The sequence below is a fragment of the Larus michahellis genome, chromosome 5 (genome assembly GCF_964199755.1).
Source record: "Larus michahellis chromosome 5, bLarMic1.1, whole genome shotgun sequence".
NCBI classification, from domain to species: Eukaryota; Metazoa; Chordata; class Aves; order Charadriiformes; family Laridae; genus Larus; species Larus michahellis.
In genome coordinates, this window is record NC_133900.1 from 15,658,169 (window position 1) to 15,672,306 (window position 14,138).

Consider the following 14,138-nt stretch of genomic DNA (forward strand, 5'->3'; position numbering starts at 1 on the left):
CTGCTGCAGCTGTGTGTAGCGGTAACTGCAGGGAAAATCCACTACTGGAATTCCCTGAGGGTGACACCTGGTGGGAAACGAAGCTGGTCAGTCTCGATTGACCAGATGAGCAGAACTGCTCTTAAATGTTCACTTGAAAATTTAAAAACTCAAGTTAAAAATTTACATTAAAGCGGGGGTGGGGGCAGTAAAATCTTTAACTTTCTTTTTAGGTAATCTTGTGACAATTTTCTGCTTCTGTGGGAGCTGGTAGTTGGTTAGTTCTGTACCTCACATAAAAATAACTCCTTCGAAATACTGAACTTAAGGTCCGCAGCAGGCAACGCAGTCAGGTATTGGCAGAGGGATAATAATCAGCTTCTAGAGGGAACTTGGGTGGAGGGCATGTCCTGGGGACTGCTCCAGCTGCAGAGGGTGTTAAATCTTGAGTTCTCCTTTTCAGATGCTCCTGTGAGTCAGAAGACCAAGGTGTATTTTCTGTAGAGTATTGAAAGGTCTGGACTTGTTTAGGGCAGCAAGATTATTTTTTTTTTTTGGTGTTTAATATGTGAATAACCTTCTGCCATTGGAATAAATGTTGCAATCTGTTGGCGTGTTGAAAATACCTATACTGAATGCAAATACAAACTTTGTTTCTTGTAGGTAACTGGTTCATCAATGTAAATGGTGTCATGTTCAATTTATAGTAAGATTTCTGAAGAACTTAATCTGATTTTTATGGTAATAGATACAAATTATGAAATGCAGAAGCATTTCAATGAAATAGAAATAAAAAGCATACTCAAAAAATAGACTGCTTATTCAGTGAAGAAAAAAATGTGAATTTCAATTCACTTTTTTCAAGATATTCAGAGTCCTAGTGCAATTTTTACTCAAGTTTTGATGCAGAAGATTGCATTCTGGTAATTTTATATTGCCATTGAGCTCATCATCTGACTGGTCAAGCCATATTTGCCTTAATTTATGTTGTGCGTCATAATACTGAAGTGAGACTGTGTTGACTGGCTGTTCGTCAGACAACTGTGTATGCTTTTCACTACCCTTGGCTTGTATCCTCTCAAGTGTCCCCTGAAATAAGTGGTTAGAGTACAAATTCTTTCCTTGGCTTCTCTAGCATGCTTTTTTGGCACAGATTCTCTGATACTCATATGGAAATGAGATTTTTTTTTTTTTTTTCTCGCCCCCCCCATCCAGCTGCCTCAGGCCCTGTGAGCAGTGCTGAATACTTTCATTCTAGGAAGGCATTTTTCCCTGGAATTCCAGCTTGAACACTTGGGTGATAGTCTGCCGCTCCAGGGGAGCAAGATGCTCAAACAGACAGACTGAGGGATTGCCAGATAGTCATGTTTTGCCCAAGCAATATGCACAGCTAGATGAGGGGCAGGGAGGAAGAAAAGTGTGAGAGAAAAGCCTATATATGTATTTCTACATCCTATTTTCTTAATCAGTCTGGAGTGAGTATTCTTTGGGATGTAATTTGTCAGACCATCTGGGTTTCCCTGGCTGCGGTTAACTGCTGGTGTTTTTTGGATTGTGGAGTCTGTCTCGGTGATCTTTGGATAGTGGAATTGTAATAACCAGCCTGAGGTGTTCGGATTTGAGCAAGTAACTGCTCCCTGTTGGCTGGCCCAGATAAATGAATAGTCAAAAAAGCTTAGGAATGCTCCATCAGTAGCTTGCTGATAGAAGCTAGAATTTGCCTTCTGTGACTTTTATTTCACAGTGAAAGCAAGCAGGGAAGAGCAGGTATCACAAGCACTTTGAGAGGGATTTTTACTCTTCAGATTTTGCGGATTGTTCCCAGTATGCAACAGACTTTAAAGGGGTGATTCCTGGAAATTATGATGGAGGTGGGGGGTGCAGGAGAAAGAGCAACCAGCCTACTGGCTGTTTGTAATGACTAAGGACTTAAAACATAGAATGGTTAGAGTTGGAAGGGACCTTAAAGATCACCTAGTTCCAACCCCCCTGCCGTGGGCAGGGACACCTCCCACTAGACCAGGCTGCTCAAAGCCCCATCCAGCCTGGCCTTGGACACATCCAGGGATGGGGCATCCACAGCTTCTCTGGGCAACCTGTTCCAGTGCCTCACCACACTCACAGTAAGGAATTTCTTCCTAATAGCTAATCTAAATCTACCATCTTTAGTTTAAACCCATTACCCTTCATGCTATCATTACGCTCCCTGATAAAGAGTCCCTCCCCATCTTTCCTGTAGCCCCCTTTAGGTACTGGAAGGGGCTATAAGGTCTCCCTGGAGCCTTCTCTTCTCCAGGCTGAACAACCCCATCTCTTTTAGCCTGTCTTCATAGAACATGGTGTTATATTATATAACAATTATAACTGAGGAAATGCCTAGACTATTCAGTACCTATATAAGACTACAGAAGGTCTCTTCACATGGTTGGGCTTTCTTCAAAAGAACTGAGACATGGAGGAAAAAGCCTGTATTTCATTATTTCACTACCAGTGGTTATTATAATGATTGCAAAAATGCGACCTCTTAAAAAAAAATAAAATTAAAAAAAAATGTTGACTAATAAGCAACCAACCAACCCGCAGTGCCATGCTGCCTCTGTCAGTCAGGACTTATCACTGGCGGGGACTCTGTGCTGTGTCGCTTCCCTATCGCGGCTGGATGCGTTGCAGCTGGGAACAGATGGCATTTCAGACTCCTGCGATGCTTGAACCATCACTTGTAGGTGTCGCTTCACGGGCGCAAACTGAAAGCACAGTGCAAAGGTCATCTCCGGCTAGCAGCTCTTCAGGAGGGGAGTGACAGTGATCTCACCATGCAAAAGAAGGATGCTTTGCAGCAGAGGTCTGCATTAACTCTTCGCTGAGTTAACTGGGTGCAGCAATACATGGCTTTTTCTTCTCCTTGAAAAGCAATGTACTAGAGCAACTGATACTGACAGAGTATGTGTACCCCAAGTTTCAATATAGAGCAAATTAATTACTCGTAGCAGAAGAGCATCTATTTTTAATGGTGCTAAGACTCAAATGTTAATTATCTCTAATTTATAAAGACTGTTTTTCTTTGTCACTTTTACTCTCACATAACCTTACAGTTGACAGATCTTTCTCAGTGTGGAAAAAAAAGCTGTTTCAAATAGGTTAAAAAAAATTGAATCTAGTGCTCATGCTTGTACATTAACAAGGTAAATAAACAGTTTCTTCCTTCTATTTTTTCATTGCATACACTGAAAACGTATTAAAGATTATTTAGATTTATATGGATAGATTTGACAGCTTTTTCATATTTACGTTGACTCCAAGAGATAAATCAAACTTAGGACTTTGCTTCAAGGATTAGTTATTTATCATATGAATAGCAGTGGAAGAGAATAGACCTAGGTATAGGGAGGATGTTATAACTGTGTTTCAAACGTGTGATTTTTCAGCTTTGTGTCTTTCAGTTTTGGAGCATACTGGGGAAGAAGCTACGTATGTGATGTTAGTGCTTTTTGGGGGGAAAGAGCATTAACAAGAGCTGCCTTTTTTTTCCTCCTAGCACATCTTCAGTACAGTCAGTGCTTAGCTGTGTTTGGTAACTTTCAGACTGAGTGCCGGCAGCTTAAGGTGTGAGCCATGCTGAAGCAGGCCTTGTTCCCAAGCTGTCACCTCCTCCTGGAATCTGAGCTACAGTGGCCTTTGTATGGATGCGGTTGGTGGTGTTTGGCGTAGAGGCACGGTGCCAGATAGTACGGCTCTGGTATGCCTGGCAATCATGTTGAGTTAATGAGCCTTGGTAAATCTCATCAGACACTCTGTGGCATGTCCTAGAGTACTCAAAACATATAGATTTTTTTTCTGTCATTTGGTCTATTCCAGCTTCTATTTGGATGTTTGCAGAGGTGGCATGGTTTTTGTGATGCACTCAATACAGAGAGAGCCTAAGTAATCTGTTGTTTGTGAACTGTGGTTATCTGTTTTTTTGAAGGCAATTCTGATCATATGCCCAAGCTGTAAAAATAAACAAACAAAGCTCTATTTGTAATCAAATACTTAAAGCTTTTGTGGTTTTTCTTCTGCTCCCAAACCATTCTATGATTCTATGGTTATTCATACAGCTGGTTATGCATCTACATAAGCTGTTAAATTCTGTTAACCTCAGTCTTTGCTTGGAGACATCTCATAGTGCGTATCTTGTACTATGTGTTGGTACTCTTGTCTAGAAAGCATACAAAGATGCAGCCTACAGAGAGAAGAAAAAAATACTCACTTGTAGAGAAGTTGGAAAGGAAAGCAGTTTATGATTATTGCTAGAGACTGAAACAGTTCGTATTTTCCATTATCCTCATGTTATTTCTTGAAAAGATTGCCTGCCTGTAGTACAGAGCTGCACAAATGATCAAACACTGTCTATGAAAAGTATCCAACCATATGCAGATGCACCTGCCCTTCTATTTGACCCTTTTAGATAAATAAACAGCTGAAACTGTCACTTGGTATAGAGCAAATAATAGGGGCACACATATAGTAGGGCAATGTATATATAATATTTTATTTTTTTATTTTATTAATACATTATATAATAAACATAATATGTATATTATACTACTGCAAAAGTGTTGCAGTAAAGTTGATATAGCTTAAGTTCCCTTCACTTGTTTTCATCTTGAATTTAATTTTAACATTTGTTAGTTTCTCTGCATAGCAATTTTTCCATTGGCATGGTAAACCCTGCAATACCACATGTTTGACTATTGGTAAAAGATTTTTCTTTTTTGTTTTATATGGACTCTTAGAAATAATTATGCAATAAAAGTTGGAAAATGACTGTATTAGCATTATGTCCTCCATCCAATAAGCAGGTATCCAGCAAAGTATTGATGGAAGTGTTTTACATTGCTGACTGCGTTACGTTGATCGAACTATTTAGCAAATTGTTAATCTATAGGGTGAAAATAAATAGCTGGTAAACGTGCAGTGTCTCATCAATATCTTCTTTTAAAAATAAATTTGCTGCACGTACTGGAATGGGATCTGCCCTATAAAAGCTGATCGGTATCGTTGCAGAACCTAGTAGCAATTTCAGCACTTTCAGCTCATCCAGCCCATATACGTGAAGCTAAAACCTCTTTGACAGAAAAGTTAACAAGAATTATCCTCCCCCAGTCAGACGGGTGGTGCAGCACGGCTGGCTGGCGGGCAGGCGGTGGTGGTGAGGGTGGGGACTGCCCATCCATAGCAGCTGTCTGCAGAGCTGGGCAGGTTGTGTTAGCAGAGCTCAGTGCTCGATTTCTGGGCAAAATGGCCTGTGGCGTAAGAAAGGTGCTGGTGGTCACTGTCCCAGAGCACCTCCAGGTAACGTAAAGGTAAAATTCTCTTTACATGTTGTGTTCTTATACTGAGAGAGCAGAGCTGTGAATGCCTTCCAGGAAGATACTATATTGAAAGAGCATTAAGTCAATTTTTCAGTGATTGCTTTCAGTAGTCCCTCTTATCCTGTGCTCTTTGCCTGATGTGGTGGATACCTACTTATTGTGAGATGTCGGGAGCACGTAACAGTGGTGACAGAACAGTGCATTTGAGCAGCCAGCAGCAATAAGTACTGGCAAGTCAGCGGAAGCCACTGGTGATTTGATGAGGTAATTCTAGAGTAACTGAGAAAAGGAGCTAGCATTATTTCTTTGCAAAAAAAGTGCCTTCCAAATGTGGCCTTTGATCATAAACTGAAATGCAAAGGCTTTAATTAAGGGCAGGCACAAAAGTTTCAGTAATGATAATGATTCAGTCTGCTGAACTTTGACAGCGTGTGTGAATGTGTCTAAGTCTGCCATGAATGACTGAAAGAAATGTTCTTTCTAATCATATAAAGCTGTCTTATACTAAAGGACAGTTAATTAAAGCTGAATTTAGTATTTAGGCCTAGAAAAATTTGACACCTAGATACATCTGTGATAAATGCACTAGAAAGTATAAGAATAGCTACTCATTGCATATAGCTCTATATGAGATTTAAAGAAAAAGAAACATATCATGCATATCCGTTCTAGTGCACTAGTGTTCTTCCTGATACGTCAAGCTGTGGTGTATACAAGATAGCTGTATTATATTACTACTTCACGGCTGTACTAAATCATGGCTGTAACATGTGTTATTCCAGGGAAGTTCAATCTTACCCCAGTTCTGAATAAACCCACTGTTCAGGGGTTTGCATTTTGCTCAGGAAAACTTAGAGCAAATAATGAGAAAACTGACGTTCTAACAGAATAATGGATACTTGGGATTAAAATCTGCCTTTTTGTTTGTATTTATATTTTGTAGTTGTTTTTAGAATGCTATTGGGGCCATTAGGGGAAAGTTGGTTTATGACAAGGCTTTAAAAAGTATAGCAGCTTGTTTAATCAGGTAAAGTACTGGGAGAATATTTGCTCTTTCAAATGCTTTGTATTTCTCTCCCCTCCCCGCCCGCTTTCGTTTTGTGGATTGGGACTAGAGCTGAGTTGTTTCTTATGTTTTATATTTGGTTGTGAACAGTCTGATTTTGTGTTTGTAATAATGCTTGCCTGGGCCTATGTGGACATCTTGTAATGGGACTCTGATAATTGCAGTATTCTGAGAGTTTAAGTAAGTTTGGGAACTCAACCAATAGACAACATGAAAGGGACGAGACTATAGCTCCCATATATGTATTTACATATGCGACTTCTCTTTTTAATTAACATATTAAAACTGTTTCTCAAAAAAAAAAAAAAAAGTAAAAACGCATGCACTTGGGCCAAAAAATCCAGTTTCTTTTCAAAAGGAATACATTTCAGAGAGAAGAGAGGCTCAATCTCATGCCAGTCCCACCAAACGCAGTATTTGTGTACGTTTGGCTATGTGACTACTGGTTATAAAGGGATTAAAACCAAATGAAAACAAACAAAAAACCAAGTAGCTGAACCGAAGAGTATTTTAGAACTGAAACCTGAAGCTTGTGGATACTTTTTCTACTACTTTTGTTGTGACACTAATGAAATTGAGCTTGGAACTGCAAACAAGGAACAGAAATTTTTTTCCTTATTTAACTGCATTAGGAATTACAAAATGTGTTTATGCTATATGGAAGGCTTATCCTGTAGGTTTGTCAGGTTTTGACATCCCTTTCCACTTCTCTGCTGGGTCAGAAAAGCAAAAATAAGTTCTCCTGAGCTGAGACTTTATCCAGCAAAAGAAGGAATGAATAAAATTGATTTCAATAAGCATAAAAGATACTTGGGCTTCCTCTTGCTTTAAAGCACACCTTAGTATCTTGCAAAAACAATTACAAATGTTTTCAAGTGCTTGCTGAACTGCTTCTGGTTTACAAATGCATCTTCCTATAAATCAGTGATGAAGAGGAAGGTTCATTCTTAAATTATTTGTTTGTATTTCTTGAATAAATATCCATAATAATTAGAAAATGGAAATACCTGTGTTCCATGTTGGCCCAGATGTTACCTGTCTGAGGCTAGCATATAGAGCAGCTTTTTAGCATCTTAAAATGACATTGAATTTTTGGTCTGGCATTGATACCCCTTCTTTCTTTTAAGAAACAATCTGCTGTAAGTTATTTCCCCAGCCCCATAAAGGGTAAGACAGGTATCACCAACAAAGAAATATCAGTAATTTTGTTTTCATTTGTGACTTGAAGTATTTACAGGTAAATTTTAAATAGGAATTTTGTGTTGAAAATTTTGTACTAGTGTTCCTTATAAAGCCAAATGCCTTGGAGTTACTAATGTTATATTAGTGGAAAAACCCCAAATGTAAAATTACATCCAAGTGAAGACTCCCATGGATTTCTAAAGTATGCTGGCCCTCATTAAATTAATTGTAGCATTTCTTTACTATCTTCAGGCTTTTGTGGAAAAAAATTGTTCTCACTGTAAAGAATCAAGGGAGCTGACTGAGAAAAGCTATGGTGCTACTTGGTCATGTCTCTGCGGTGGACTTTTGGCCCTTTCTCACAACATGTTGTATTTAGGATAACAACAATCTTTGATTTAAAGGAGGGTTTTCTTTTTGTATAGTAAGTTGCAGCTAGAGTAAAAGAATTAAGGGTCTCATTTGAGGGCATGGGACAAAACGCATCTCTTGTGGACAGATTTGCAAAATGAGTTTGAGTTTTACTTTGACATCAAGCCAAAAATTTGCCCTTAGGGGGCTGTGCTGTAAATGGATATCTGTTATTTAGGCTAGGTAATCGAGCAGATGTGAATGCTCAGTACATGCCTCCCTTGTGTGTTGCTGAAGCTGGCATCCTTTTACCAGCAAGTTAATCCAATAGGCTAGTTTGGCTCAGGCAGGCTTGTTAGAGAGGTGTTACAGAGGTTTTCTTATACCTTTTCTAGCTCATTTTTATGGTTTAATCAGTTCTCTGTTCTCAACCAACATTCAACAATAAAATTATATAGACACTAAGCCCACCCTGCCAAAACCTGTACTGTATTTTGGGAAATGCAGAAGTAAGAGGGAGTCAGGTTGTCCCATACTTTCTCTTGTGAAATGAAAGCGGTTGTGTACAACGGCAGCTCCACCCTGCAGAAAACGCAGGGACAACTGGAGGTCCCGTGTAGGGGAGAATTACAGCGACTTCCCTTCTATGAATGACTCCAGATACCCGTCACCTTAAAGACGCTCAGGAGGTGGTAGGAGGAGACAGGGCCATACATTGTGTGAGACTGGGGATCAGGATGTCTATTGCAGATCAACCTGCAAAGGCAAGTACTTATTTGGAGAAAATACTAACTTTTTAGTGTGCTGTATTCTTTCATTTGTGGTTGAAAATTTTGGTTCCAGGTAACAACTCTAGATGAAGCATTCTGGCATTCAAGTTAGAGCCAAAGAGTCTGATTTTAGGAGAGGAACAACTGAGCACAGCCTTTCTCCCTTTACAGAATCATGAAAGTTCAGAATGATAAATGGGTAGTGGTGAGAGACTTTCTCTACACTATCTCCACAAGATACTGTGCTTAAAATATTAATTTATTGTAATTAAATTATATAAACATGTGTACCTCCCTTTAAATTTATCTCCAAAACGTAGAAAGTATGAGGAAAAAATGCATGAGCACTTTTCTTGTTCTTATTGGCAAGTAACAACAAAAAGGTAATGTTTGGTTTGTCTTTTTTTTTTTTTCCTTCCTCTCTCAGGTCCGCACCAGTGTCCTACCTGATCACAAGGAGCCAAGAGCAGATGTTGGAGTAAGCAATTTTTTTTTTCATTTATTGATTTATTTTTTTTTTCACCTCATCAGCAGACACAGACAGCCAATGAAGAGAAATGAGACTCTACCTAACTGCTAAACAGGAGCTGGCAAGCTTTTCTAATAGCAGAAGTTAGGTTAAATGAATAAAAAAGTCAAGGCAGGAGTAATAGTCTCAGTGATTGATGTAATCGCATTCACATATTTCTCGAAAATCCTTTTCAACTGAAATTATCCTGAGGCAAACACAACTATCTAGACTTCCAGCTGCTGCCATACAAGCAAACTGGATGAGATGGAGAGCTTGGAATCACATTGCCTCAATGGGCCTGGCCTGTCACCTTCTGGTTTTCATGTGCAGAGTATAAAACACACTACTGTAGGAGTTGCCTTTGGCTTCACTTTAAGAAGTTACACTGGTGACTTATAGAGGACTTATTTTTCTGGGAAAGTCTGGAGGACTTTCAGCAAAGGGCTGCAATTTCTGGATCTGAGAAGGCGAGAAAATCCCAGGTAATATGGATGCCTCATGGGGGTGGGAAATGTTGGTCCTGCTAGAGCTGAATAAAAGACCAAACACCATCTGGGAAGGTATCAGATCTATGTCTGTGAACATTTAAAATAACTGGATTTTAAAATTTTTATCCTGGGGTGACTTTCCTGCATTACTAGGGCTTCCTTGGCATAGTTTCCAGGACTTTAGCTAGTGTTTGAAAAAAAAATCTGTAGCTTGGCAGTAAGTTCAATCTTAGTGAAATAATCGATGTGTTTCAACTTTTCGTATAGCTATTATAGAGACTTTTCTTTTTGGCTAGCTGAGATTATTCATCAAATTACTCAAGGCACATATCTTCGGATTTATAATCGTAAGTACCCCACTAGCAAAATTACAGAGGAACATTACTCTGTAATTAGCATTACAGCAGCAGTTCTGTTTAAAGCCTACTTTTCAAGCCTCTCCAAGTCACATGTGCAAAGTTAGATTGGTTTGCAGACTGCCAGTTCAGGCCCCAGGGTAGACTATTTGTATCTAAGTCAGTATGGAAAATATTCTCTCGCATTGTTTGAAATTAGACCCCTTGAACATTAGCATAACTCTCTTCAGTTGGGTCATCATCATTCACAATTTTATTTAATTTTGCAAATAACTTCTAATTGCATTGTCAGGTGAAGAAAATTTGTTCTAAATCAGCATAAAAATATGAAACAGACAAATTAGTAGAATTTTTTAAGCCCATAAACCTATTCACCTTTAATTTCATGACCCTGGAGAACTAGATATGACACTCAGATGGTCAGTGGGTACAATGACCAAGGCTCCTAGATTGTGAGAGCAGTGTAATTTCTTGTTAGTCCTCATCGTGTGAGGACTCCGATTTCGGATTCTTAAATGAATTTATAGTTCTGTTGTGCTCCAAAAAGAAGCCCCAAGTGACCCAACTTAATCAGTTTCATTCCAAATATCCCTCTTCCTCTTTCCAAATAGTAAGGTTGCAAATACAAGCACTCAAATGCCATGAAAAGCCAGAATAATATAATATAATAAAGGCTGCTATCTAGACTTTGTGCTGCAGAATGTGTTCTCGCTGTACTGAGAAGGTTATGCTCTTGTAAGAAGATAACTAATCTGAGCTAACCCTGCCACCATAGAGTTTTAGTGAAGAAACAGTGTCATTTTGACTGATCTAAAGGAAGAGAGAACTATCTGTATGTTCACTCTTGCAGGGCGGTGCATCACACTTGGACATATTTCTTGTAAAAGTACATGTTTCATTTTGGTAGTGAAAAGTAACCATGATCTTTGCTGGTATGGCTGCAGTATTTTTCTCTATGTATTTCCTATAGGCTTTTTTTTCCTTACTTACTTCCCGTTTAGCACTTCCCAAATCCAGTTTTCCCAGCCTTCCCTAGACTCTCAGCTTGATGCTTTTTTTCCTTTGTTGCTTAAGTGCCAAAGCGGAGGAAATCTAAGCCTGTGTGATTGATAGGAATGAGCTATAACTGATGACATAGTTTACTAAATTGGAGACCAGTGTTGGTGCTTACGTGACTTGAGAATCATGATTTGAACTGTGCATTTTATATGCAATAAAACCTATCTTAGTGTAGACCTTTATTATCAGCATCCAAATACTCAATATCCAGCTGGTCGTCTTGAAAGAAAGGAGGCTGTGGGGTTTTATTTACCAGAGGAAGTTACGCTTCTCAGTAGCAACAAATTCTCTTCTCTTTTTCCCTCAAGGGGAAAGTTGCTCTCTCCATGCAGCATGTGTTGACTCAGAGCAACTTGATTCTTCTTGAATTTGTATATCCAAAAGCACATATAATTTACCCTGGAATTTTACTTTGCCATTCCAACAGTAGAGTAACATTACTATGATGTAATAAAAACGAACTTTATATACTACTTATGTTGAATTTTTGTAATAAAACAATAATCTTATGATCTCATTATAATTTATTAAGAGCAAGTGATATTTGAAAGATAAATGGATAGAAGGATGGCTGTAGAGTGTTATTTTCTTTCCCATTGTTCCCAGGGCAAGAATGCTACTGTTGGCCAAAGCTGACCAAATGAGATAGGAGGATATGATCAGGATATGATCAGAGGGTAAAAAATAACCAAAAAGCAAAAGAAGATGAATTTGTTTTCCTCTTTGCGCTATTTTCTTGATAATGTGTGAAGGTGATTTTGATAGAAGGAAAAGATACAACTTAATTTAATTTAACTTTAGATGTTCTAGTTTCATTAGTCCATTTCTCTGCACTTGTACTGCAACGAATAGGTCCACCTTACAATGGAAATAAAGGAAACAAGTAGTTACAAATACTGCCATAAACTAGAGGAATGCAACGTTTCTATTGATAAACTTGCACAGAACTCAATGTAAAAATACCTTCTTCGCAGATACATTCATATTTGGAATACATATGTGGTAGTGCCTTGAGGAAAAACTGTAGCAAGAAACTGAAACACTGAAAACTTAGCATTTCTTGTAATCTAGAAATTAGAAATATAGAAAGAAAAAGATGCAAAATGCAAATGCTTGTACTGAACAAAAATTTTCCTATGGCTATACATTTTACAACCTGTCAGGTTGTCAGACTGTTTGTAATGAAACAGAGAGGCATTTCTGCCCATAAAACCAGAGTTTAGCATGATAATCACGCTACATATGCATAAAAAGTTTCTAGTGGATAGTGTGTCAAACTAGTATATTAGGATATAATATTACCAAAGAAAGATTTCAAAGTGTGAGACCAAAAAAAATAACAATTCAAAACTTAATAGAGGTGCTATTTTTTCTTTCTGCTTTGTTTTGTAGCGAAGCTTCCTGGGCTGTACAACTTTTCGAGTAGGAGACTTGGTAAAGTCAAAGGAACAACAGTTGACCCTTACCCTCAGGTAAGTGTTTTCCTCTATGGTAAACCTTGTTGAATTAACAACCCGTGGCATTTGATGATTGCTGCTTGACTGTGTTTGAAACTCCGTATTACTTCAGGTATATTGGATGTCAACTTGAAGTGCTTTTGTTTCTGCCATGCGCAAAGTCAAAATGAAATACCAGTTCTTTAAACTGGAGCTTGCTATGTATCAGATTAGAAAAGGTTAGTAGTTTTTTGGTGCGATAACCTACAGAAGAATTGTGGGGAACTTGAAGTAGGGGATGTTCTTTCAAAGTTTCCTTTAAAAAGGAGTATAAGGTTTTCATTTTCATTTAATCCGTGTGGTTTAAAGAATTAACACTGTACAGGTTTGCTGGTTTGGTTATTAGGCATGTTTGAAGATGGTGGACCGAGTGACTCAAGGCTTCTCTCATGTGAAATCGATTGCAGTCTCCTAAACTTATTGTTACATGCAGCCAAACTCAAATGGCAGTGTGTGTGATGTACGATGTTAATTAGTGACACAGGGTACAGAGCTGCAGGAGAGTTGGAGCCAGTGTTCAAGAACTAGGGCTGGGCAGAACAGATATTTCTTAAAGCTGTGCACTGAAGAAAAAAAATGCAGTTTTCACCCCTGCTACTGACTTGCATGGCTTAAGGTGAATCAAGATACAAATCAAAACTTTTGGAAGGTTAGGGGAAACCTTTTAGATGGTGTTTTTCAGAATGAATTCGTTGGACTTTATATAGTGCAGGGATTTTGTTGGGCTGATTTTTGCAAGCACAATGGAGGCTTATTTGGGATTACTGGATAGGTACAGGTAGGCTTCACAGAGCAACTACGCAAACTCACCATGTTTCTACTTAAATTTTGGGACAAAAGAAGCTGTGACTAGGAAAACTGAGATGCTAGTATATATTCTGCCTGAAATATTGTACATAGGTACTGCAGAGAAGTTGTGTTATGCTTTCCACCCTGTGCACGTGAAGCCAGCCTTGATTTGGCTGAAGGCCCAAATTACAACTTGTTCAGTGATGTTGTGGTACTGTCGCTATGTCAAGGACGCTGCATTTTTTTGAAACGGAAACTTCTTGAAGTATTTAGGTTTTATTACTGCACCTGCCTTCCTATTATAACAATAGTAGTTGCATACATGTGTGTAGTTTACAGGGCAAAGTTAACAAAATGCCTCGATTTTAATTTCTCCCAAACATAGAAAATACTGTGCCTAACAAGCAGATAACTTTGTTTTCTAACAAACAAAACCGATCAGATAAAATGTGAACTGACTACTCTCTATGGAAATGTATGGCTAGATAAACAAATACTAGCAGTGTTTGTAAGAGTCTGTTCTTAAGAGAATTTCAAGTTGTCTCAAGTTCTTTGGGACAACTTTGCCTCTCTGACATATTGAAAACTTGATCTGAAAGAACATGTCTGACAGGTGCCACAGTGATTGACAGAATGTAAAGTTTCAGGAAACTTTGAAAAGAGTAAGTACTTTGTACCTAACCTATCTAATTTGTAAACAAAAAGTTCATATGGATAACTAATAAGCAGTAGATGACAGA

At 38.4% G+C, this 14,138-nt stretch overlaps 1 protein-coding gene across 5 annotated transcripts in view; it reads left to right on the plus strand.

Moving 5' to 3' along the window:
* INPP4B (inositol polyphosphate-4-phosphatase type II B) overlaps nucleotides 1-14,138 on the plus strand; it is a 364,993-nt gene that overhangs the window by 190,579 nt on the left and 160,276 nt on the right. For all 5 annotated transcript variants that reach the window (XM_074588896.1, XM_074588899.1, XM_074588900.1 and 2 more), the window contains 2 exons: nucleotides 9,127-9,177; nucleotides 12,506-12,585. In XM_074588896.1, the coding sequence (XP_074444997.1) occupies nucleotides 9,127-9,177; nucleotides 12,506-12,585 (131 nt within the window). The remainder of the gene's footprint in view (nucleotides 1-9,126; nucleotides 9,178-12,505; nucleotides 12,586-14,138) is intronic.